Here is a 26,705-nt window from a genome sequence, read left to right as displayed (position 1 = left end):
AAAATTGATTGACAGGACCTGATGGTAAGTTAGTTACTCACTTAAAAGTTCACTTGGCTAAAATCCTTCAGGCCTCGTGTACCAGATGATTGAACAAATTTCTTAATTAATGAGTAATTTAGCAGTGTTCCCACCATTTAGAAACCGGTGATTTAGGGTGACCAATAAGACATACAGTACAGGACTGCGGACCTATGGCCAGGACATTGCTGTATTTGATGAGAAAGAACGTTATGTGCATCACATTTGGTTAAAGAGATAATTTTCTCCCCTGCTGTCTTTTTTAGCAAACCCAAACCCTTTCTTCAAGCAGCGCTCTCTTTCCTTCCCATTGGTGGGAGCAGAAATATCACCGTTACAGCAACAGACTGTGTTGTTGTTTAACGGTTCTTATGTAACTCCCTTGTTTTAAGCTGCTGTCTCGGGGAGATGCATAACTGAAAGGGATTTTAAGGCAAACAGTGCACTTCACATAAGTGGCTGAGATTAATCCGTTTTCCTTTTCTCCTGCTTTTTGCTTGTCTGATAGCCCGTGTGTTCGGCCTGCTGGAGGTTCTGGTGTGGATTAACGGATTGGACGGGAAGAAAGAAGATCAGGGCCGAGGCTGTGATTAAAGCAGTGCAAAGGAGGCTAATGTAATCTGCGGAGTTTTAGTCATGACTTCCACCGGCTTTCATTAGACTGGGCCCTGGGGCCTTTGAGGAGGAAGCAGATACTCCAGTGTGGCTCACAATCTTGAACAGAGACAGACTTTCTCAGAGCTACTTCTCTGGCCTGGGTCGTCTGCAGGTCCTGCACACATAGGGTGGCTGCTAATCCTCTGTGTTTCCTTGGTTGCTTCAGTGATGAATATTAGACTGGCTTGTGCTTCTTTCCTACATAATCCAGATGTTTGTGTGATGTGTCTCAGACTTCTAAGATTCAACAAAGGGAAAAGAACGTACAGTACAACCAAAATTACAGGAGTTTCAAATTGACACAGCTGGCCTTTTATTAAAAGAATAATGGAAGGTCGTCTTCTTTGCCTGCTCTCCGGAGCTGCAGGAGCCTGTCCTGGTGAATTTGCCCTGCCCTGTTTACCATGAGCCATGCCAGGCTGTACTGCACCTTGCTGTGCTTTACCACAATGTCGCTAACCAGATGCACTTGCGAGTTCACTGTTGTGTAGCGCAGTATATACACCGTCCGCTCAGCTGCATGAACTGTAGCATGAGACAGGGTACAGATGCTTCGTTTCCCAGAGAGGAAGCCAATAGATATAATTTAATTGACACATTAGGTCCTTTTTTCAAACAATGGCGCAGCAGGACTGTGTTCGGGCTCCAGCTCTCCACAGAAATCTCTTGGCAGGGGATGACACGCTGCTGCTGAAGCCGATCCGCTGTCGGATTCCAGAGCTTGAAAGCCTCTCGTAGATAACGATCGGTCCGTGCCGACTGAAGTGGGGACGTGCAGCATTCTAGCATTTCAAATACCCCAGGCTCCAGCTTCAGGGGAAGAAGTAGTCTTTTTGTGTACTTTGAGACTGCCCCGGGACAAGTGTATTCCCTTTTATTCCAGCTACTCTCTACAGGGTCTCCAGTGTACCTGGCATTCACAACAAAGAGCGCTTGTGAGGGGATACGTTCTGAGAGCGAAGGGGCTGCGTGCTGGTGCTTTCGGAGCTCTCCAGGGACACAGTTCCCCGGAGGCTTGATGGGACGGCGGGATGCGCGCTCGCCCGACGGGCATGTCCGACTCTTGAAGCGCCCTCTTCCCCGCAGCAGCCCGATTCCTGCCCCACGCGGCGGTCGGTCCCGCCCAGCCCGGCGGGAGTGGAGCTGGCCGGCCGCGGCGCCACCGCGTTGGAGCGGAAAAAGACCAACCCCGCAGCAGAAGGTTGGCTTTAAAGCCATTTTGATGTGTTGTGTGTTTTTTAATCTGCAGCAGCACATGAAAAAGGCCTTGTCAACAGCCTCGGAGTCCCACTGCTGTGTGTAGAAGCCCCCCCCGAAAGCACGTGACAGAGTGTTATAGTCCCAGCTTGTGCCTGGTGGTGGTTTTTCCACTGGGATCTTCGATGTGCACATGAAGATGCCCTTGGAAATATATCGATGGTACATAGGAGAACTCCCACCTGAGACTCCTGTTCCCGTGAGCAGAGACGATGAACGTCGCCGACTGCTGTTCTCATATTCAGGATTTCTTGTGTTGAAGATCATGGTGCTCGGCTTCATAAGATCAGAGAGCTCCAATTACTGGTGCCAATGGGAATGTGCTTTGTGGTCACACAAGCCAGAAGCCTGCCTTTTCTTACTCTGTGGCAGAGAGCTTTCATGTTACAGTGTTTTGAACAACCATATTTTTCAAGCGGCCTGGTTTTGGTTTGTTTTATTTCTTTCTCGATCGTGTCTTGCATATTGTGGTTGGATCTTTCCTCCCCCACTGTCTGACTATTTCTGCAGACAATGGCTGATGAGGAAAAAAGTCCTCAAGGCAGAAAAATGGGTTGTATGTGCAGGGTTATGGCAATTTAAGATGAACAATTCCTGTTCAGTCTGGGTGTATCTGGTCTTCCTGTCTCTTGAATGACTCTTATGACCCACAACAGTCGATGCTTCACATTGTGTTAAAGATGGTCAGGCCTGTATTCAACCTGGGCTTCAGATTTTAGTCTTCTGTGACTGGACACAATCTTTTGCCTTGTTTTATGTAACAATTTAAATGAACCAAACTCCCATATCAGGGCTGGGTTGGAAAATATTTCCTGTGAATTGCCATCTCGGGTGTCTCCACATCTGGAGATCCAAAACTTAGTTTGAACTGTTTCCCTAAGGTAGCAGAACACAAATATTTGGAAACTGAAGGAGAGAGACTAAACGGGGAGGGAGACTGAGACTAAAGGAGTTACTAAAGGGGTGGACTTGGAATTGGCTCCTATAAATAGGATGCAGTAATTTGTAGACCATATACCTCTGAAACTGAAATGACCCAGACAATTCTGCCAGATCTGCCCAGCTCTAATGACTCGGGGTTCGTAAGCGTAGGTATTAGATATATTCTTAAATAATCGTAGAGCAGTAAAGGTAAGCATTTTTTTCTCAGTCAAATGCCTTCCCTCTCATTTTACAATTGAGAAGCTCGTGAACAAGCCAGCACGTGACCTTTAGCTGCGGATCTGGGGCTGCTAATGGCCTCTCTGCAGCTGGAGGTGAGAAGTCAGGAGGAGAGATTCCTTAGGGATTCAGAAGAGCAGGGTTATTCGCATGGAAAGTGCTGGGGGAAGAGAATGACAACAGTGGAGTAATTAAATTAGAATTCTCCCGAAAAGTTTGGAATGAGATGCGTGTGTTCACCCTATTGTGCTCATTAGAACAGCCTTTTATTCTGTAATGTAATATGTAATCCAAGACATATTGTTTCTTTAACAAAGGTCCTTTGATCTTGGGATAAAAAGAACAAATCTCTTGGCACAGATGTACAGAGCAGATATGGTCCTTTAGGAGTTGGCCTTCCTAACTCCTGAACGACTCGTGACCAGAGAGTTATGGGCTACAGTATCGTCAGTACTGAGCGAGACTCTTGTCCAGGGTGAAGAGTGGCTCATGACGGAGACCAGGAAAAGCTCTTCTGACTGGCGTTGCCTCTCGCATAACCTTCCAAATGTCTGGAATGTTTTTTTTATTTAACTTGACAATTCCCATACTGTCAAATATTGAACCAAGAAAATATTAATAAATGTTATACTAATGTTTCAGTTATCTTGGGACTTCATCTTTTTATTGAAGTAGAATATTAAAAAAAGGTAGCATGTATTTATCTTGGGCAGGCTGGAATGAGAGAATTAAGAGAGGGGGCTTGGCAAGGTGATCATCTTGGATTTGCTGTAGAGGGGGAATTAAGAGTGGGTGTGGCTTTATTGATCCACCATGTTACTTAAAGTGGAAGCCTGTAGCATTTGAACCAATCGTGGGAGCTGTCGAGGTAGGCTAGTGGCGAGGAACATCACAAGTTCATTTTTTTATGCGTCTGATGAAAATTCATAATGCAAGAAAGCAAATAAAATAAGTGTGGCTCCCAGTCCTGCCACAATATTTAATTCCAAAGAGTACATGAGAGCCGTGCCTCTCCTCTTAAAGATGCTGAGTATCGGTGTAGGGTGTACTGGGGTTTTCAGTTGCAGTTAACACCTGACAAACTTGACCGACAGCTTCTGTTTAGGTCAGTGGTTTGAGAGGGACTACTGTCATTTAGATGTCTTATCACAGCTGAATTGAGTCTGGGTTCCGTTATATTATTATTATTAATAATAGTTCCTTACTCTTTTATAGCGATCATGGGATGAGAAGTTGAAGTATTTTATGGCTCACCTCTGAACCCTGAAGAACCCAGGCTCTGCTCAGTGTATTAAGATGTGTGCAGCGATTTTTCTTTGACGTAGAGATCGCAGCAGTGTACTACACTTGAAGCAGAGGCTCCTACTTGCCAGAATGTTTTTTTAACCATCATGGGATGATAGCTCTTCCTTTTTCTGTTTTGACAGGCCTCTCCAGTAACTCTCTTTAGAAAACATTGCAGTGTCAGTCCAATTCAGTTACCTCATTTCCTGACTGTCTTTGAGGTTGATAGAGGAACATTTTTCAGACCCTGTTTTTTTTTTGCAATGATTCTGTTACATCATAGAAGATATGTGCAAATATTGGCCTCTGCTAAAAAAGGTTATAAAAAACTCTTCTGTAAGCTTTAAGGAATGATGGCAGTCTGGAGTCTGGTTAGTGGCTGTAGTCTGTTGCAATTTAAAAATCCAGTGCCTTCAAAGAAGATTGAAATCAAGTGATATTTTTTACAGGTATTTTGCCAACCTTAAAGAACATTAAATTGTATAAAACTGTTAAAACTTATCAACATGGTGGCTGGCTTCCAGTAAAGACTTTTTTAGCTAAAGTTGCAAGTGAAACCAATCAGGCTGGTTTCATTCAGCACAGTCAGCACTTGTCATGGGTTGGCTACTGTTACTTTTGTGTCTTTTGTCTTTTTTTTGTCTGTGACTAGGGCTCTTCAGGGCTCGAGACTTCTTTTTATGGTAATCTTCTTTGGACTTCTCGAGGTGGAAGTATGCATGTTTCTGACAATTTTCAAAATAACATTTAAAACATTTGGTGAACATGATGCGCAAACCATGGAGCTTTTTTTCCTCACACGGTCATCCCCATGACCCACATTTTCCACTGGGAGCCATATTTTCCCCATCCATGTGTTCAGGTAACAAACATGACGGACTGTGTCAACGGCTTTCTGCACTTCCAAGCAAAACCAAATGATAACGAGCTGCTTGGCTTCCGTGTTCACTGGCCTACAGGTTGACTAACCCTGACTGTTTGCAAGGCCAAATGACGTCTACATTTTGAAGGTTATTAGATGGCATCTCTGATCAATAGATTGAGCAAAGCCTCATCTGTCAAACAAGACATGATGAGTTGATTTCTGATGATCTCTGACCATCTGTCAAATAAGACATGATCAGTTGATTTCTGATGGTCTCTGACTTTTAAGATTCTAATCTACAGGTGGGCGTCTGTTTCCATATAGCATGGAAATAGACCAATGCTGACAGCAGAATGGCTTCACTGAGCCCTGCCGGCACCTCTGTCATGCAGCACTGTACTGAACGGCGCCCTGTGCTCTTCTTCTCTGCAGTGAAATACATCAAAGAGGTCACCCCACTGTTTAAGAAGCCCTCTCTGGTGGCAGACCTGGCCTGGGACGGCATGCCGCCCCAGTCGCCCAGCCTGAGCGGCAGCGAGGACTCGGGCTCCCCCAAGCACTGCGCCAGCTCCAAGGACAGGAAGGTCATCCCCCTGAAGATGTGCTTCATCAGCCGCAACCTCACCATGCCCGACCTGGAGAGCAGGTACCTCTGCCCTGCGAGGGGCGCGCGGGGAGCCCGGGGCGCTTGGCCGCCTCATCGCGGCGATCCTCTTCCGCTTTAAAATCACGGCGAGCGCGTGACAGTGCTGGTGTGGTCTCGCGCACGGGGGGCTCCAGTCGTGTCCCCTATCTCCCCCCCTTAAAGAGCATTCGAGCAGCAGCACCTGAAGAGCTGGGGGAAGCTGTTGAACCAATAAATAAGCCAATGGATAGTGGATGGAAGCTGAGAGTCCAGCTAGGAAAACCTGCCGGCACTCCCACCCCCCAGGGACAGGACTGGGGACCCCTCGTCTAGCATGATGCAGTTGCTAACAGTCTGCTCAATGTGTAGAGGAGCAGGTTATAAAGAAGTGTTCTGCTCTGCTCATTCAGTTCTCGCCGTGCGCACTGGAGTCTTCTTTGCTGCTTGCGCTGTCCAGGCGTTCAGATGATTTCTTGATTTGCTCCCTGCTGTTACGTGTTACTTGCTGCTTGCTGCTAAAATCTGCTACTTGCGGTTTTATGATCTTAATGCATTACTCAGTGAAAATCAACCTCATGTCTTTCTTTCACGGAGACAAATGGATGGATTGCGGTTTAATACTGCGTGTCTGGCGATTTTGGGGTGATTGCAGCCTTTGCAGTGCTTGGTGGCTGCTAACAGCAAATTGAAGAAAACGTTCTGAATGAATGGAGATTCTTGTCGGGTGTAGAAGTCGTCGGAAACTCTGCGTTCTTCTGTACTGATGGCACTTTAACTGAGTGTGTTGCGTGGCTGTAGAACTGCACCTGTCTCGGCTTGCTGAGAGAGAAAGAATGCGCAGTGGCAGGGATCCTATAACTGTACTGCAATCTGAGTTCTGTTTATTTTGCAATCATTCTAAGAACATTTTAATGAGCAGTCTACTCCACTGAGGTGCATATTGTTTTAATGTGCGGTATTTCATGCTTAGGTGTACAACAAAATCATTTTTGTTTGCCCAATTTAAGCACGTGCATGTCTCCTCTTCACTGTCTCAGAGATGGTTATCTCTTTGGAACCCCACCCCCAATACTAGAAATCTTGCAAAACACCCCTCATTGAAATTGGAGCTCACTCTCTAGGGCTCAGAGCACTTGAGTGAGTTCTGCTGAGTCAGAACCAGGAAAGTGAGATGTGCTCATTAAGAGACTGTAGTAAAGGACTGTGATACAGTAACACGAGATAGCAAAAATATTTCTGTGTAGTATTTCAGGCTGGATTTCTTACCATTATTTTTTCTCTCAATTCTAGATTTACATAGGGGCAGGAGCACACTCTGCTTATTGAACATGAGCATTTGGACGAAAGAACGTAGACATCCTGTTTAGGTATCGCTGTGAAACATGTCTGTGTATAGTGTGCTTAAGGTAACCCAGAGGTTAGAGTGTAACTTGGGTCAGTAGAGCTGTGAAACATGAGTTGCATTTACATTTACACACCAGAAAATGTATGTAGTGGTCCTTTCTGCACACCTGGTGACATTTCTCTGAGTGAAGCGGCAGAGCTTGTTTACTTTGTAATATAAAGATGCACTTTTTTACACATGGGTAGGATGAAAAGCTTGAGGCCTAAGATTTTGTTGAAAGGTCGTGTCATCTTGCTGACAAAAGATAACAAAATCTACCACATAACAGGAAAATCCACCTTTTTTTTATAAACCGCTATAATTTATTTTGACTCTTGATTATTGGCAGGCGACTCACCGTTACCAAATGCAAATGAAACTATTCAAGCACAACTGCCTTTGAACAGATTTTGCATCGGTGAAGTTACTTAGGCATAGGAGTGGCTCTGTATCATGGGAAAGTGAAGGCCTTTCTCATTAAAAAAAAATCGGGCTCAGTGCCACTGCACTTTGAATTTCCGGTCTTACCTTGATGAGCATCTGTGGAAGACCGGAATATGTAAGAATATAAAATCCCCTTCTATCATGCATTAGTCTGAGAATGACAGCTTTATTGTCAGGCTTGGCAGCTGTTTGACATTGGGACTCTGTTCAAACGGGCTGGATGACTCTCGATAATCTCCTGGAATGTAAACAGTTGGCCATCTCTAGGAAACAGTGGCTTTAGCGCAACAAGCAACCAGTCGGTTCTGCTTATTGTTTCTGTATGTTTCCAGGCATCATGGGCCATTTTCCTTCTAGACTGTCTGAAGATGTGAGACCAGGTGCCCATTAATTTGTCTGACGCTTTGGATACAAGCTCTTGTACAGCTGGGTGCTTTTCTGGACTGGTCTGGAAGAAGTGCCTGCCCAGAGGTCCAGATCCTTCACCGCTGCTCCACCCAACAGCGAATTGAAATGAATGCCTCTCATAGGAGCAGACTAGTAACACTAGCTTGAACAATGAAACAGAAACACTTCCCTGAAAATAATGCACCCATCCATCATTGTACACAGATTTCTTGGGAGTTAAGGTTACTCTTCTTGTGGATACTTGTGATCACAGTATAAGTTATACTGATGTACTATGCTGTGTATATACCTGTAATACGGTATATGTATGTGCTCAAAGACCACAGGCATAGATAGTGATCTGGAGAAGCAGTAGATAGTTGTTGAGTGAAGTTCAAGATGAACTCTTACGTTCAGACATAAACCTTAAACAATAGGCAGTCGATTAACCGACACCGTTACCCACATGAGAAACGTACTTTTTATCTGTCCGTTTCACAAATCTCTTGGTAATCATGGCAAAACTGCTGTCTCTAGAACAAATGAAATCGTCGTTGTTAAAGGTGTTCGGGTCCAATTACCGGAACCTCCCAGAGCTGTAGTGTATGGGATTCACCTTGTTTATACCTGCTGCTGGGAAGTTCAAGGTGAAAGAAGATGACGTGTTTCATCACGGGTGATCTCTAGCCTCTCCAAGGCCCCGGTTGTGCCGCGCAGCAGAGAGACTCCACGGCGGAGTTGAGCAATTTCCTGAGCTGCACTTATTTTTACTGCGGGTATTTTATTACCGTGTGGCCGTGGCGACCCCCACTGCACTGCACTCTGCCGCGCGTGTTCGAGGGGGACCGCAGGGTGTTTAATCAGTAACTAACGCTCCCCCGAAGAGCTAATTTTCCCCATTAAGGTTGTTTTCATTACAGGGGATGTGCCGCTTCACGAAAGCTCTGTACTTAGCGCGCACCGAGCTGTAATCCAAGCTGATTTCAACGGGATAAAGCGGTCAGGCAGCTGTGGCCGTCTGACTCACTGGACAGAAATGTACTTGTAATTTGGAGGAAATTTGTTGAGCTCTTTTGGCTGCGGCCCAAGTTGTTTTTCCCTGCAGGCTTTGCGCTTTGCTTGGCGAGCTAACCACAATCCCTTTTCAATTCCACAGCACGGTTTGCCTTTTATTCTTCCCCTTTCCAAAAGCCTTGCCTTCACACACTGACGAGGGGCTGCAGTTCAGCTACAGATGATAAAATAACTCTTTCGCTGCTAGTTCTACGTTTTGGGTAACTCTACTCCCCCCCCAGTGATGTCCCTGAATGATAGCAGAGAGTTCTCCCGCATTCAGTTAGTTAAACAGACATTATCAGGTGATCTGTCTAAGATGAAAAGTCAACCCCCCCCCAGTTCTCTTGTGGTAAAAGGACTCATGGATTACGACATTGTATATAATGTGACAATGATATCAAGTTTCATTTATATGGAACTGTATTGTACACCACAAAATCATAGACCGTTAAAATGTAAGATATCCAAATTAACACCAAAGGCTCAGGCCTTGCAAAATGCAGTTTCAGAACGTTTGAAACAGAGTGCAGTAATGCACTTTGAGTGAAAAGTGGTACATTTGAAAATGGTACAGTAGGTTTTTAAATACCTAGCTCAGATGGGTAGCTAAGTCAGCATGCGTAGGCTGCAAAGGAACAAGTAATGGGCTGGTTTATTCCATGCTGAAAAGAGAAGAGAGAAAACACAACGTTTCGGCTGTGGAGTCTTCTTCGGGTGTGAGTTAATTGTTCATTTAATTACCTATATATGTATGTGTGAGAAATATACCTTTGGAAAGGAATTAGCTGACGGCTAAGTGCATTTCCATTGGGGTAAAAAGGCTAGATTAAGGTCTTTGTTAGGTCTGCCAGTGTTGGAGCTCTGTTCCGCATGTTTATATGGCAAAGTACTTTCACAAGTCCTGGCTCAAGTAGTGTCTTATTCGGAATTGCTTCTCCTCACATGCTGATGTCTGCCCAACAGGCTGATCGAGCTGCATTCTCCAGATGGCAGGAACACGCTGGTTCTGCGCTGCCAGGATGCCCCCACGGCGCACTCCTGGTTCACCGCCATCCACGCCAACATCGCCGCCCTGCTGCCGCAGGTCCTGGCCCAGCTCGGCTCCACGCTGGGCTCCAGCAGCGCCAGCGGCCACCGCGAGGTCAAGCACATCGGCTGGCTGGCCGAGCAGGTGGGGCACCAGGCTGGGGGGGTTGGCACACTCGAAACATGAGGGAAGTCTGGTTTTCTTCCAGTTCTCCCACATGCCCCTGATAAAGACAAGTGCTGGCACTGCAAAATCCAGGGATCTTGACATCTGTTCTTCTCTTCTGTGCCTTAGTTGGATTACCAGGACTTCATTGGCTGTATTATTTTGGCAAGACGTCCTCAGTGCTAGAGATGAAGTTCTGGAAGAAGAGGAAATGCCACTTCTGTGCCTCTTTCAATTTGCTGTCATCCTTGCTTTCTCTGCTGTGCCAGCAGTAACCTCGTCCAGTCCTGGGCATCTTAGGTCTCTAGCTACAGTATATTCAACTCCTTAGTTTTAAAAGCCTTGAGTTAAATGATTAATTATTATTGATTAGAGCCTCCAGTGATCAGAAATCATTCACAGCGCTCTCACCCTCCTCAATGACCAGACTTCAGAGGTCAAGATGTGGCCTGGTTTTCTTTCCGTGTGTTCAACACCTGCAACATTAGCTGCCGCTGTGCTGCGTCTCAACCCAGGTCTTGCATTGTTCGATCGCGGCTTAGACTGAAATTGTACACAAGGGCAGGAAATGCAGCAAAAGGGGGAAAAAAAGCAACAGGAAGACCTTGGTTTTTAATGCCTTGATGTGGCATTGTTGTGTACTGGTTTTCTGACCTTTGCGATCATTTGCAGGGTACCAACCTTTTAATCATGTTTATCAGTCTGCAGAGCGGAAAGCAGATTCTGTCAAGCACTGAAAGTAAAAGTAGAATTTCGCAAAAAAAAAGGCAAGTCTAGATTAACACTCAGGGATGTACAGTACCAGCTATATATTTTAATTAGGTTCATTTTTTAAGTCTAAAAATAAATGTCTGTTTTTTAACTGAGTTAAGTGTTGATTTAAGATTTTCTGGAATCTCTGGATTCAAACTTTTTAAATACGTTTTAGGGAAGTTAAGATTGAGAAGTAATGATGCTTAAATGTTTACATCTGTGCTACGAAGGAAGTTGTGATCACCTGGGCACCTTTTAGTACCTCAAAGACTCTAGTTGAAAATGATGCGCAGCCATTAGAATAGACACCGTCCTTACAAAGATTAATTGTAAATTAGACTGAAGATGATTTTAACAGATTTAAAAGCAGAACTTGTGGATTAGTTTTGGAGGGGGAGCATTTTTGTTTTCTGATCTAAGAGGCGGCCTTCTCATGACCTTCCTGTTTCTCTCACACAGCAGGCTGACTTCCTGTCCCTGTATCTGTCCACTCTGTGAGCTCGCAGTCTGAGGTCCTCTTGCGCCGAGACCTGAACTACACTAGCTCAGAGCGATGGCAGCAGTCGAAACCATTTTTATAGCCATGTTCACTTTGAAGGGGTCCTGACCCGGTTTAGGTCTGAGCTGTGTGCTCATACCCTCTTAACCTGGGTCAGTGCCATCTTGTTCACCAACCTGAAATATAGAAAAGGGCTTCTCAGCTCCCCAGAAGAGAAAAGTGAGATCCATTCTTGTTTCTCAGCAGAAATAGTAACTGCAGAGTATCTGTAAAGTGAGAGAAGGCAATACGCGTGTCGTACTACTGTGCTGCCCTGTAATTATTTTTCTTCTTCAGTAGAATGTCTTTACCAAACTCTTGTAGTTGCGGGATTTAGTGCTTAATGGCTATGTCATCCTACTCTGGCTCGACTGTTTGTCCCGTTTCAGTTCCCACTTGGCAGAGGGGATCGTTGTAAAAACGTGAGTTTTTGAAACTCGAAAGGGTCCCCCCGCCCCTCGTTGAGCCGGGGGTAGCTTGAGAGCGCTTCAGTGCAGTAATGTCCGCCTGCCCCCTGTGCTCGCAGATCAAGCTGGACGGAGGGCGGCACCAGTTCCGGCCGGTGGTCATGGCCCTGACGGAGAAGGACATCCTGCTGTACGACAGCGTGCCCTGGACACGAGAGGCCTGGGCAGCCCCCTGCCAGAGCCACCCCCTGCTGGCCACCAGGTAAAGGGGTTCATCTCTCCTGCACAATTTGTGCACTGGGGGTTCAGTGCATAGCTGGATCAGGAAAGCAGAATCCCCTTAATACTGGGGTAATGGAAGATGTGACGCCAAACAGGAGAGATGGGCTGGAGACTAATCATAAAACAGGCCTGTGTTTGCTGAGTCTTTAGTTTGGTGGCGGATATACACAGTAGTGTGCAATCTGGATTTTATAAGATTTATTCAACCCACACAAAGTATACTTGATTTTTCTGAACTGCAGAGTCTGTAGAGCCTCAGACCTAACGGCAGTAGCTGGGTGGGACAGACTGCTTCCAGCTGAGCAGCAGTAACCTAGCGAGATGAGGTAGTGTAGGCTTGAGATGGCTGTCAGTGTTTGATCTGGAGTGTGGCAATCTCAGTGGAACTGCTTCCTTTGAGCAGGTCATTAGAAGACAGAGGTCAGAGCCCTTCACCAATCGGGGCTGCCCTGGGATGGAATTAAATAGAGCAGAGGTGAAGATCGGAACAGCTGCAGGAGCACTGGATGAGTGAGGAGGCGATTGATATTCTGCAGAGGAAGAGACCCCTTACCTCTGACTCCTAGACTCTTTAATCTTCTGTAGGGCTTAAACTAGACGCCTCCTGGTTTGTTCTGAGCCCAGCTCGGACACACAGAGCGGCGTGTCAGGACAGCTTCACTGGCTCAGCACAGGACAGGCCCAAACTGTGAGCACAGCAGGTGTGATAACCTGGCACACTATTTCAGAAGCGTCTTTTCTGATAGAAGATGATTCTTTAAATCCTACAAACTCGGCAGGCTCTTGATAGCCACCTTCATATGGTAGAATCACAGAAAAAAAGCTAAGGTGAACCAGGATCTTTTACCCCAGTTCTTGAATTGTGATACGTTTGACCTTCGTATCAAGAACACCCAGGTAACACAAGAAATGGGATTTTAGTTATGAAGAGTTTAAAAATTACATCGCTTGTGAGGTAGTTTAATTTTGTTTTCTCTGCTTTTCCTTCAGAAACCAAGCAAGCTCCTAGTTAAATTCAGTTATTTAATTGCAGGTGGTTCGGTATGCTTTCAAGAAGAAATGCAGACCTCTTTATTCAGAAACAACTACAACAGAGGAAGTTGCCCCCTCCTCTTCTTTATTAAAAGCTGAATACAGGATAAGAGCTTTGGTTTGGTAAATTGTCGTATGAATAAACAGCCCTTCTGTTTCCTTCCTGGCCTGGCTATTGCTGTCATGTGAAAGCTGCTCAGCCTCTCGAGGTTTACTTGGAGGTTTTTTCTGAAGCCTTGGAGAGATGGCAGAAACGAGCAGGACTCTTAGCAAGCCAAATATGTTTCAATGTTTTCGGGTGGCTTCCGTAAGTCTAACATCTCTCCGTACGGCGTCTTATCCACCTCCGCCAAAAAAAAAATCAACATCTTGCTTCGGACCTTTTGCTTTCATTGATTTATCTATTCATATTTGGAATTTACATTTTACATAGGTCCTGCTCTGCCCCCTCCCCAGCTGGGAATCGCCAGCTGTAGTTTACCACTCTAGCCCCCTTACCGCAGGGAAACCCAGAACCTGCAGGCTCTGACCTCTCCTCCACGCCCCCTTGTCAGTTCCACTCGTCACCTGGAGCCACACAGGGCCTTGCAGGAGAATGCACATTGATTGCATCGCTAACAAGACTGCAAGCTTGCGGGGCCCAGGCAAGTCCCAGGGGTCATTTCTGCTCTGCAAGCCGAGAATATCCTATCTGTCTGTATCCCAGGCAGTCTAGGCAGTGCTCACACAGAAGTGTGTGTCTGCTTGCAGGGTCTTCAGCCTTGGATGCCTGAAAACGCAGCCCAGTCGTGACCTACAGGCCTATTATTTGCAGAAGCAACTGTGCTGGTCAAGACGCTTGAAGAGCCAGTGCTTTGATTCCAAGAATAATCACTTTATCCTAGTTTACAATAAAACTATTTTATTCTAGTGCATTAAATTGATCAATAGGGACAACATAGGATGAAGTTGTGCAGTTGACTGCTGTTCTTAGAATGGATCTGTGCCATACTGATGGCGTGAATTATTCTAAATTACAGTACGTGACTATGCGTACCTTTTATCAGTGCACTTTCTATCCCACGCGTCTATGTGATTGCAGGAGCTCCGAGTATCAGTTCAGTTGATCAACTGATTGCTATGACTGCGTTTTGTACGTGTTTTGTATGGCTGGAAATATTAATGTAGTAAAACAAATAACGGAAGCCTTTGACTTCATGATCCCTAAGGACATGGTACCTGACTGCTGCCACCTAGTGTTTATTTGTGGTGGCTGTTGTTTTAAAGCTAGGTGGTCCATCTCCAGTCATGGAGGCCCGGTGTGTGTTTGGTGCAGTGGTTAGAGCTCTGGACACATAACAAGAAGGTTGCTGGTTCCAATCCCAGAGAAAACAGTGCAGTTGTATCTCTGATCAAGGTACTTCACCTGAATTGGTCCAGTAAAGCACCCAGCTGTATAAATTCAAATTTTAAGTCACTTTGGATAAAAGCATCAGCCATATGAAATACTAAGCACATCATTCCTTTTCGCTTATTTGTTTACATTAAGTTTCAGAACCTATCCTGTAAGAAATGCGACCCTTGATACAGGACACCAGTTTCATAAAAAAAAATTGGATCCATTGCTCCACATGTTTCCAATTCACGATTTCTAAATTTAACCAAGATTGTTCTGAGAAACAAAAGATGGTAAGAGTCAGCACATTGGTAATGGTTAGATTTCAAGCTGCCTTTTCCAAGCCGACAATGCCTGCAAAAACTTGCATCTTTCACCGTACAACCCAAAGTCCAAACCCCTTCTGTGGGTCTTTTTATTTGGATGTTAACAGATACTTAACTCATGAAAATGCATTCCCTTCATGTTTTTGTGGGATCATTCTGTCATCTGAGGTACTTTAGCTGACTCTGTAGATTCTTCTCTGTTTTTTCAGTTGGTCTGATCCACATGCTTGAGTTTTGTTTCTGTTGGGGGATCTGTTCTTCTGATCAAGGAGCGTGGTGTTAAATTTGAGCATGAGTGTACAGTATATCTGTGATAGGCACTGCATCTTTCTCTGCAGTTTTGGAGGCATCAACGTTTCTCTAACCCATTAGATTTCCTTCCCTATCTGTTGTATGTTTTGTGCCAGTAAGAGGTCATTTGCTGGTTACATGCTGATAAATTAAAGCGTGCACTCTTTATCAGGTAGTATAAGATCTGCATGCAGTTTAATCAAGAAAGGGAGATTATCTCAGGTCTGTCATGATTTTGGAAACAGTTAGCTCTTGCAGAAATACAAAACATTACTGAAAACTTGCACATGGTGAATTACAGCAGCAAAATTGCCTGTTCCTGTTTTTCTCACTGTTGACATTTTCATGGTTCCCTGTCCCTTTGTTTGGATATGACGCACCATTTCTAATGGAGTGGGAAGACTGTGATGGTACAGGTGTCAGCAGGGAATTTAAAATTGCACACATCTCTCTGAAGCTGGGGCAGGCATTTTAGTTTAAAATGTCAATTTCATTTCATCGTGGGATCTGGTCCGCTCCCTGTTTAAGCTGGGACATGGTGTACAGGAAGGCTGGAAGAAAAACGACCTTTTTTACTCAATGTGCACATTGCATAGCAGGAAATTGAAGCTCAGGTCAGCCAAAACCAACAGTATTGTTCTCTTATCTGTCCTGTTCCTCCAATAGCTGTTTGGCAATGTGGTATAGAAAGTTTGGAAGACTTTCTCAAATGTGCATTTACTTTAGCACAGATATTTTGTAACTAGCAGACTACTAGGCAGATGTGTGCCCATGAGTAAAGTCATATACCGATAACGCTTGCTAAATTCCCTGAGGACTAATTCTGTAACAAGGGTTGCAAAAAGTTCCCAGGAGGAATCGGGTATCAACCAACAATGTGGGTGTATAGCTACCTTCCTATAAGGAACAAGTAATAGGTTTATTCCATGCTGAAAAAAAGAAGAAAGAGAACACAACGTTTCGGCCGTGGAGCCTTCTTCAGGTGCTGACGCAGCTACCCACCTGAACTACTACTTCCTATAAGTCAGTCCAGCCCTTGAATTCAAAGACAGAGCCCAAACAAAAAAACCTTTCAGCTTGCAAGTCGTACCGTTGAGGTAATGTCAAATTTGTTTTCTCTGTCAGTGTTTTTTATGCTTATAATGTTGCACTGCTTTGGAGTGGTGGTTTGATGTTTATGGTGATCATTGAAGTTATTGTGCTCAATTGTTTAAACTGTGGATTAAAAAGCCTGCAGGATCTTCTCCTGGGCAAAGAGGTAAACTCACTTTTGCACAACTGAACACCAGTGGAATCATAGATTATGGACCACATGCTTAAGACAGCCATCAACCATCTTTATCATAAAGATGCCAAAAAGAAAATTCTTAGTCAAAGAGTTTTCCAGTACTGGGCCTTAAGACCCATCATGCCTCTTTCTCGTAATTCTCTTTGCAGACAAAACAGGGTGTACAGTTACACACATACAATCTTTATTATAGTACAGACCACTAGCTTTGGAAATGCTGTATATCTTCTGGAATCCAACCCTGTTAGGAGAGGAATTTGCTTTGAGTAAGAACAGGCTGGCAATCTGAGTAAGGCAATAAAATTATAAAGTGTTCCACATTTTTCTGGAGAACACATGGTACTGTTTGTAAAACTCTGTGCGCCAACTAAGTTACTGGTTTTCTCGTCCTTTTTGATAGGAAAAGTCAATTTAATGTCGAGGACTCATGACCACTTGCTCTTCTGCAGCTCCGTCTGTCTTCAAGGTCGGAATTAAGGTGCCGGCAGCTGCCCTCTGAGAAAACTGTGTAGCAAGCCATACAGCTTGAGACGGCTGTTTTCGGTACACTGGAATTTTGAGTTCATCAAGTGCGTCTTAAAGCAGATTCACAGTCGTAGTAAATTTCAGATCAGAGGGCCTCAGCTTTGATTGTTTAAAGTTTTCAGCAGATATACAGGTGATAGCAACAGGTCCAGCTGATGACTATGAATTAATGCTGTTTGTATCTTCTGTAGCTAACTTTTTCAGTGGGCATGCCGGTCGTGGTCGTACAGTGCAGTGTGTCTTGTATAATCGTCACTGAAGGAAAAACAGGAGCACTATGGGCTCAAGAGGCTGAGATGAAGGCCTATTGCCTTTTCCTGATACTGTGTGTTCTGTGACACACAGGGCGAGAGGTTGAGATTGATAGAAAGTGTGTTACTGAGCTGGTCTTCAGAGAAAGAAGAATAGGAAAGTACCCTGTCAGGGTCAGGTTAGCTGCCAGACATCCGAAAGTACGCTCATAAAGTGGTGTTTGTTGGCAGAGCTTCTGTAAATTTTGTTTACTCCTTTCAGGAAAAGTGCCTAGTTTCCTTTGTGTGGTATGGTTGCGGAGTTGTCAAAACACAGTTTGGGATTTATTGGGCATTATCTTAACTTGGCATTGTTTCCCTCTGTGTTTTTAATTTAGGGAATAAGGCAGCTTTAATCCACGCGCCTGCATTGTGTGGTAACCAGCCAGGGCTGCAAGGAGCTGTAGTTCTATTTCAGCAGCTGATCCAGTAAGCTGGCAATGGAAAAAGATCTTCAGTTTCCCTAGAGCTCCATTTAGGGAGGTAAGGGCAAACACTGAGGGAACAATACATGTAAAATGAAGGGGCAGTGTGCTTTTGATCTGCTCCTGTTTTTTAAAGATGGTATGGGTAGTTTTAATCCAATTGTAATCCAATCCCTGCAATTAATTTGAAGATAGAAGAGGATAGTATTAGTCATCTTCGGAGCTTTGGAAATGCTCCGTTCTGTGTTCTGTGTTCTGTGTTCTGTGTTCTGTGTTCTGTGTTCTGTGTTCTGTGTTCTGTGTTCTGTGTCTATGGAAGTTTTCTGGAGTGGGGGATGGAACTGAGCCTCACACCAGGTGTCAACAGACCTCTTTCCCCATCTGTGGCAGGTTTTAATAGGGTAACCATTAAATAACCAGTTTTGAGAGAGACTCCAGCTGGGAGCTGCATTTTCCAAATGCTGGGAACAGTTTAGGTGCAATCAATTGATTTTTTAAAAACTTAATTCAGAAATCATTTAGAATAGAAATCTTGGCCTCACCTTTCCTTGATCGAGCACATTACTTGCTTCAATAACTTGCAGCTGTTCTCAGACTTTAGAAATTATTGATATCGTGGTCTGTAGGAGTACAGGACTGGAGGTTTCTGAGACCAGTGTTGGAGACCCCTGATTCTCAAACCCTTATTTGTGTGTCAGGTAGAAAATTAATTATATTTAAAATATTTTATATTGTCCTCCCTTAATCATACTTTTAAGCAATGGCTGAAAACTCATATTTCTGGTATAACACCACAAGAACAACACTTCTCTTATCTCTGAGCTTTGCAGTTGAGCAAATACAGGTTTACATCTAGTAACAGAGATAGGAATATGACAGACCTGCGAGAGTTAAAAACTTGTTTTCCTGCTTGATCAATACAAGTTATGGCTTTAAATGGGCTAAACTGTTGTTCCTTTCCTTTCAACTGGGGAATCTCGTCTGCTTGCCTATTGCAGGTGCATACAGTTCAACCGATTGCTACTGTATGCCAGCAGCTCGGGGCAGTTCTGGAAATGAGTACAAGTATAGGCTCATGAGGGCTTGGCAGTGACACGATGATGTGCACTTCGTTTTCTGTCTGCGTGGGAACAAGAAGCAGTCACTCTTAGTGCTGTGTAGGAGATCTGGCATGGGTCTTTTCAGGATGTCTGGAAAAAAAATAGCTACAAACATAGCTATAGTTGGACTGAGAAAATAGATCCTTTCCAGGGCTTTATAATTAGTTTTGGATGCTCTTGTTTTGGAGGCATGCTGCCATTTCAGGTGTAGGATTTCAATGGGGTAGGGCACCAAGGGAGCTCGCCTCAAAGCTATTCAAATCAAAGGCTTGCCTGGGAGTGGAGTCCAGCGGAGACGAGGGGTTTGCATGATCTCTTTCAGAAACCAGGAAATGTGTATTCCCCGGAGGGAACTGCAGCAGCGTAATTGGATTTTAATTTTGCAATATTAATGCCCGACAGTCTGTTGTTGCTTCACTAGTTCAATAGAAACTTTAGCTCATTAACGCACACACATAAAAACTGCCATTCTCTGGCAAAGACTGCCAACTTTGTTCTTTGAATGGAGACTTGTCTTCTTGGGAAAGCAAGCATGTGTTACACCATCTGAGAACAACCTATGGTGACGAATATGCAACCTTACCCTTCATTTTAACTCTTGGCTCTGATACAGCTCAACCAGGCAAGACTGGGTCTGGCCTGTGTGTTTCCATCAGATTTGGAATTGTTCTGTGATTATCAGACTAGATTTCAGGAACCCCTGAATTCCTCCAGCTGTCACACTGGAGGTGATTGGCGTGCTGCTCAGAAGTGAGAGTCATCACTGGACTAGGAAATTCTCAAGAAGATTGCAGGCTTGAAGAAAACTGTTTGCTGTCATTCTGCTTTGGGAAAGAAAGAAGAGTAAGACTCTGAACATGCGGGGGGTTATTCGTTCAATATGAAATTTAGGGACAGGATGGTCATTACCGACTACATCGAGAAAATTATTATTGATCGTTGTGTGTGGTTAATTTGAAAAGTGGACTAGTGCGTGGTGTTTTAGAACAACATAATGTTAGCTTTGAGTTTAGAGGGGAAAAAATTCTGTTCGGTCTGTGTCCTGTGAGCATAGTAATTAGTGGCTAGTAAGATGGTGACCCACTGGGTTTAAACTATGGCCTTGGAGAAAACCTCAATGTTTGATCCGATTTTTTTTTCCTTCTAGACTCGGAGGCAAATGTCAAGTAAATTTACTTCTGATGTGCGCTAAGAAGTATTTTATTCAGCCTGTAATCGCGATTATCACAGCACTTTGTGATGATCAGTTACTCAAAACTTCATTATTGTCCAGCCCTAGGCACAAATGTCTGACATCCTTATAAGCCAAAAACAGGAGCTGGATAGTTCACCCAAAATCAGGATAACAGTCTTACTGTAATTTTGTGTATAGTGTGGGGAGGCCCAGTCGTATGATGAATACTGCTTTTATGCTTCGTCAGTATAGTTTTTACAGCAGCCAGCAGCCAGCAGCTTATAACACCAGAAATAGAGCAAACTCCTCTGATGTTTATTAGTTTCTGTGCACTTTTATATACAAAAAGCAAACTTCCCAAAAGCATATTGCTCATGGCACCTTTGACAAACTGCTGAATCTTTGTCTTTGCACAGTAAGTGGAACAGTTGTCAGGTGTATATAGGATAGTGTTCTCTGAGGTGGACAAGAGCTGTTGTGACGTTAATGTCATTTTCCTGCTACTTCCAGATATTTTTGCATTTTTTCCAGCTCAACAATGATTCCATCAACCAAGCTGTGAATTAAAAACTATATGATGTAGTTTGAAGAAATGTATCCAAGAGGTTTGAGAAAATAAACGTGCTATGCAAAAACATGCATCACAATTATTATTTTCTAGTTATGACATGTAGTCGGTAAATATACCTCTTAATCTACTGCATTGAATTTTATATCGCAGTCCAATGTAGACATGCAACTGTTCTGAGTCATATATGCCTGTAATTGCCCTGGGGATAGTCCTGGCCCTAGAAAATTGTTAATGATCATTGATCTGTAACCATCATGAAGATTTTTTACTATCCTTTTTTATGGTAGGATTATAGTAAGTCACTGGATTGAAATGTCTTTTTTTCCATCGGTTGTCAGTACGTATAGTCAGTCATTTGGAAATTTTTACTTAACTGAAAACATTTAATCACTAAACGATTTGTCTCCTGAATTTGCAGCCTATCGCAGCTGCACACACTCTGGGTGTTCTGTCACACACCACAAATCGCATAATGCTGCTGAGTTTTATGCAATTAAAACTCAATCATCTCCCATATTGATTTCACTCATCTTATTTGCTGCTTCACAAGGCTTGTTTGTTTTGTCATGCAAAGAAAAAAATTCTCAAGGCTCAGCTGCTACAGGCTACTGTTTGTAACATTGGTTGTGCTGTACAGCCAAAAAACTGTTGTTTCCTATCCTGCTTGACCAACCGTGATCAAGATTCCCTCATTGGTGACACATGGTTTTGGCCACAGAAAGGAGCTGGGCAGGTTAGCACCCTCATGGAACTCAACACTCAGTTCCTGTGGCTAGCTGGGCGCCTGCGAGCTTGCAGCGTTAGCAGTGAAAACTGGGCGAAAGTGCTGTTTTTCTGCAATTATCTGGTTTTGTTGGCTAGCACAGCCCAATGTGGATGGGTGTCATTGCTCTGGGTTCTGTGGTTTTTGCCTGCCTCGGTACCAGTCTGCAGCAGTTAGACCCTGTGCAGCCTTGTATCTCAGAGAAAGAATCCAGTTGCTGTTTGCCAGCGAGTCTCCAGCTGGATCAGATTATGAGTACAGCCAGGCAGAATCCAACACGTCTTCCAGATATCTAATCAGTGTGCTTTGCTGGCAGGGCACTTTCTAACCATCTGGTTTATGTTAAACAAATCCCTGCATTTCCAGCAGAAGAGACACGTGAGATATGATACAGCTTTTGTCTGTGTGTGCTCGGACTGGCCAAGAGGCATCTGGGAGCCCTGTTACAGTTTCTCCTCTTTTCATTTTTTGAAGACGACAGTAGTTTATTCACAAAGATGTAACTCAACATTATTAATTTGCTCAGCAAGTTATAATGCAATCAAAATAAGATCTTACCTTACTTACCCTTGCCCCCGTGTCTGGCAGGACTCCATACGCTGTCCACCTGTGGCCCAGAGTGGAGCGCCATTAACCTGACTCATCCACAGGAGCAGGGTCGTCTGCAGCTGCATAACCAGTGGACATGGGACACTTCGGCACACAGACATTAACACAGATGGCAAGCTCAGTAAATAAACCAGTTTGCTTGTTCTGCTGTGTATAAAGTTAGTAGAGATGATCAGTCCTGCTGAAGGGGCCATGCTCTCTGGTTTGGGACAGAGTGCAGGAGCTGCAGCTCTCTGCCACAGTGATTTCTGGGTAAGCGAATGCTGTGTTGGCAACACAACACTGAGCACACAAAGGAGCGGACGGTGACCTGTGCTGGCATGGCCTGGTGCAACCTGCAGGGCCTGACACAGATGATTGTGCAGGAAACAGGCATTTAAGCTTCGGGCTTGGACAGGCAGTGATTAAAGCACTTGGAACTGAAAGAAATGCAAGGTAATGGGCCAAAGCATAAAATGAAATGTTTATCCATTGCTAAGGATACCTTCTTTGTTATTTAACATAGACTAGCATAAATTGCAGATGTCTTAGCGCAGTTTCATTTCATCCTCTTGGGCTGTGGCACACACCAGCCTAGAGACAGGCAAGTGATTATTTCTTACAAGACCTGCTGGTTTATTTTCCAGGGCAACAGTTCATAGCACATATTGAAGGAAAGGGTTTGGGGAATTGTTTGAGTCCTCCTGGAGCTCATCAAGAGACTGTAAGACTGTCCTGGGAAATTAGTTATAAGGCACAGATGGCATGGTTTAATACACAAAGACTGATTTCAGTTTCAGTTGGAGCTCAATCAGTAGATATAAATTTCATTGTAAAAACTTCACTAGGTAAATGATTTCAAATAGCTATCCTCAACAACTTTAAATAAAGGAATGAAATATTCTTGAGTACATTAAATAATCCCTTGGTATTTTTAGTGATATGTTTGTTTCAAATCAAAAGGAGTCTTGATGCTTAATCAAGTTGAGCAGATTTCATCTCTCTTTATTGAGAATTTGAAAATGTTCACCCTTGATCTGCCATTTTAAAAGTACATTTTTTATGCGCCTTGAAAAGACTAATCTTGGTAATGCTTTACAAAATCAGTCATGATTTGCTTGTTATAGTCGTTCATTTTACTCCGAGAGTCACGGATCTTAAATTCGACCAATGAAAGGTTTTGTGGTGAAATAATATCATTTTGACCAGATTCTTGCTATTTTAAAACAAGCTGAAAATGCAAAAAAACTGATAATAAAAAAACCTTTGTGAGAAACAAGTTGGGGACCAGTTTTTCCCTTCACCCAGAGTTTGGGAAACAGGTCCCACTGAACTTTAAAGTGCTGGTTTCAACCTTTTTCATTCTCTTGTTCCTTGGAGCGAGGAATGACATGCATACCAATTAGGTCAAAGTCCTCCTTGGGACTGCTGTGTCCCGGATTTAACTCTTTGAGGTGTCAGTTCCTGGGCCCGACAGGGACAATCCTGACACAGTTTCTGTGAAGCCGGGGAGGCTGTTGTCGTGGGATGCTGTAAGAACTGTAAGAATTCATGGCAGTGTGTTAACCCAGATGCATTTCTGATAGGTGATGATGGAAAGCATATTGGGTTTTTTTTCTCAGAAATAGTCCACATCTATGTGCACTGTTTTATTATATAGTAGTTTGTTAGGTCACTTGTTTGAAAACATTTTTCTACCCAAGAGAGGTTCTAGACATATGTGAATTTTTGCAGCGATGTCCCCTAGAGATTCATCAGCTATCCAGGCAGGACTGATGTCCCTGTGAGATGGAAATAGCCAGGCAGGTGTGAATGTGCATGGTTACCAAATATCAGGGTGCAAAGGCTCTAGAAACGAGCAGAGCTGAGCAGCAACTCAGTTCCAAATTACGAAGCTAGAAAGTGAACTAAGCATTAATTCTAAATTTCAAGTCATAGGCTAAAACATTCATTAAATACAGTATTTTTCATATTTTTCATGTCTTGCAATTTCAGAGCACTAAACAGAATTAACAGCAAATTATGGGAGAGCTGTCTCCAGTTGCTCAAGGGGCGTCTTGAACATGTAGTGTTCATTTCAGACTTGCGAGGATCTGAACATCTGAAGCCTCTGTCCTCGGCCGATTTAAAAACTTCTCTGTTTTGTGGTCATCCAGAACTGTGTAAGAAATGTGCCGAAGAGTAAGGCCCTTGTGTGGTTATGACAACTTTGAAGACAATTTGGTTAAAAAAAGACATAGAAAATTCTAAAGTGATTTCATTTGTTATCTTCAAATGCGCCACTACATTCTAAGATTTTAAGTAGTTTGCGTTGAAGGTGCCCAAGCGGGCCAGTTCTGTGTCCCGAGTAGAAGAATCCAGGACGTTTCTGGAGCTGGTGTCGCCAGTGTGCCCACAGCCGTGTTTCCGCCGTAGAGCTGTCCGAATCCTCACGGCTGCCCTGGTGTGCATCTCTCTGCAGGCTGGTCCACTCGGGCAGCGCCAGGAGCTCACCCGCCCTGGGCTCGGAGCTGGTGTTCGCCACGCGGACGGGCACCCGGCAGGGCATCGAGGCGCACCTCTTCCGGGTGGAGACGCACTGGGACCTGTCCTCCTGGACCCGGATGCTGGTGCAAGGCTGTCACAGCGCTGCCGAGCTGATCAAGGAGGTCTCCATAGGTGAGCGCGCGTTCACGGGCCTGCTGTCGGACAAGGAACACGCGTGGCCGTGCGTTTGAAAGCAGCGGCGCTTCTGTGCGCAAAGAGTTGTGGGAGTGTGGAACAAACTGACCAGCAGCATGTCGCTGAAGCCGATAGCCTGGATGAAATCCTTGTATTGTTAGATATTAAGTACTAAATGGGGCCAAATGTCCTCCTCGTGGTTGTAACCCTTCATAGATACGACATGCCAGAGTGCATTTCAGTACAAAATCCCATACGTAAGTGTGGCTCAGGGCCTGTGAATGCCATTGTTACTGCAGAGCGTGTATAAATGTAGAGGATTACTCAAACCATTGTGTGACAGTGGTTATAATGAAAGGGGTTAGACGGATGTTTGTCAGTAGTGTCCTGGTGGCTGCAGCAGCCACAGAGCCTGTTCAATCTGTGGTGGGATGAGAAGTCATTTCTACAGGACTTTGTGACGCAGGAAAGAGTTTTGGTACAGTTTGGTCGGGTGGTTCAAGGCTGAAGGGAGAACTGATGCATGGAGGCGTATTTGTCTGCAAAATGAAATCTGCAGCACCTCAGATGGATCAAGTCAGAAGTAACGTTGGAGTGAAAAGACTGTAGAACGACATTGTGTTGAATTATGCCAAGCTGCAGCAATTCAGGTGTTAATGTGTTAAGGTTTATGTGGAAAAGCACAGTAATTGGAACTTTGCTCCCATCCAGTAAATGTACTTGAAATTGCAATGTGGTTTTTATGGTATAAATACAATATGCAGAAGCTGTCAAAGCAGATTCTAGGTAGACGTCCTGCCTGCAGAGAAACCCCAGTCTGCTCTCTGGAAGAGACTTGTGTAAACTCAGCGCTCAAAGCCACAGCTTGCCAAACCGCCAGATCTCCTTCTAGATATTTTTTTCTTCTCGGTTGAATGGCTTATATTCAAACCCAAATCCCTCAAGGATTTTTAGAAAGAAAGCAGGCCCTTACTCCTCTGCTCTGATGAAACGCGACCTTTTGGTCACACATAAAAAAAAAATAAAATAAAGAAGGCTGCACAATTTGTCCAGTAATGCAGAAATGAAACAATATATGTAGTACAATCTGACCATTAATGCGGAGTAAGGAAATTCTGTTTAGACACAGAAGCAGGAGGCCAAACAGACATGTAATTGGGTTGTTGGCTGTGAATGTAGTGCAGAAGAGTGTAGTGTCTTTCAAACACAGTCCTTAGTAACAAGATCCCACAGTGGGCTTGAAGTCCTTTCCTAGTTTCAGCTGAGGATGAGCTTTCCCAGCCCAATGCAACAACACAAGGCAACTTGACAGAGCCATGAAGGTGGCCTGTGGTCTTGTCCAGAACATGACAAAGTACTAAAACCCGATGGGCTAGACGGGCTCAGTGGGCTCCTCTCATTTGCCAACTTTCTTGTGGTCTTGCGTTGCAGAAGATAAATGCAGCAAGTGGAAGTCCCTGTAAAAGAAATCCTTGGCCTTTATTTACATAACCTGATCTAATAAACCAGCCGTCTGCAAAAAGGTTAAATAAATAACACCGCAAAATTTTAAGAATAAAGTGCACAGTTTAGCAGTGGAATAAACGTATGTTGTTTGCGTTATGAAGATCGGTGAAATGAGTGAGTCGGTTAACTGCGTTATGAAAGTTTTATTTCAGCTGTGCTGTGCACTAGAGACGGATTTCACCTTATATTTTTAAAACACTGGCACTGTAATTAAACTCCGGACGCCAGGGGGGGGGGCTGCCGTTTGAATGTCAAGGTCTGGGTCAGAACCCACAGTCCCCCTGGAAGGAGAGGTCAAAGGGCACCATCGCCAGAGAAACTGAGTCAAGAGTCAAGGAAGGAGGAGGTGCCGGAAGGCAGGCTAGGGACCGAGCTTCCTGCAGGGCAAGCAAATTAAATGGAAGCAGCCATGGAGATCCTGGCTCTCTCATCGTCTCATGTTGATTTATTTTGCAACAAGTGTTCCATTTATGCCAG

General features: G+C 44.2%; 1 protein-coding gene across 1 annotated transcript in view; it reads left to right on the top strand.

The window, feature by feature from the left end:
- Nucleotides 1-26,705, top strand: part of sntb2 (syntrophin, beta 2) — a 52,015-nt gene that overhangs the window by 12,353 nt on the left and 12,957 nt on the right. The window contains exons 2-5 of the mRNA XM_088938949.1: nt 5,678-5,891; nt 10,105-10,312; nt 12,151-12,293; nt 24,523-24,719. Coding sequence (XP_088795075.1) covers nt 5,678-5,891; nt 10,105-10,312; nt 12,151-12,293; nt 24,523-24,719 — 762 coding nt within the window. The remainder of the gene's footprint in view (nt 1-5,677; nt 5,892-10,104; nt 10,313-12,150; nt 12,294-24,522; nt 24,720-26,705) is intronic.

The sequence above is a fragment of the Atractosteus spatula genome, chromosome 21 (assembly GCF_055471065.1).
Source record: "Atractosteus spatula isolate fAtrSpa1 chromosome 21, fAtrSpa1.hap1, whole genome shotgun sequence".
Lineage (NCBI taxonomy): Eukaryota > Metazoa > Chordata > Actinopteri > Semionotiformes > Lepisosteidae > Atractosteus > Atractosteus spatula.
This window is presented reverse-complemented; position numbering and strand designations above follow the sequence as displayed.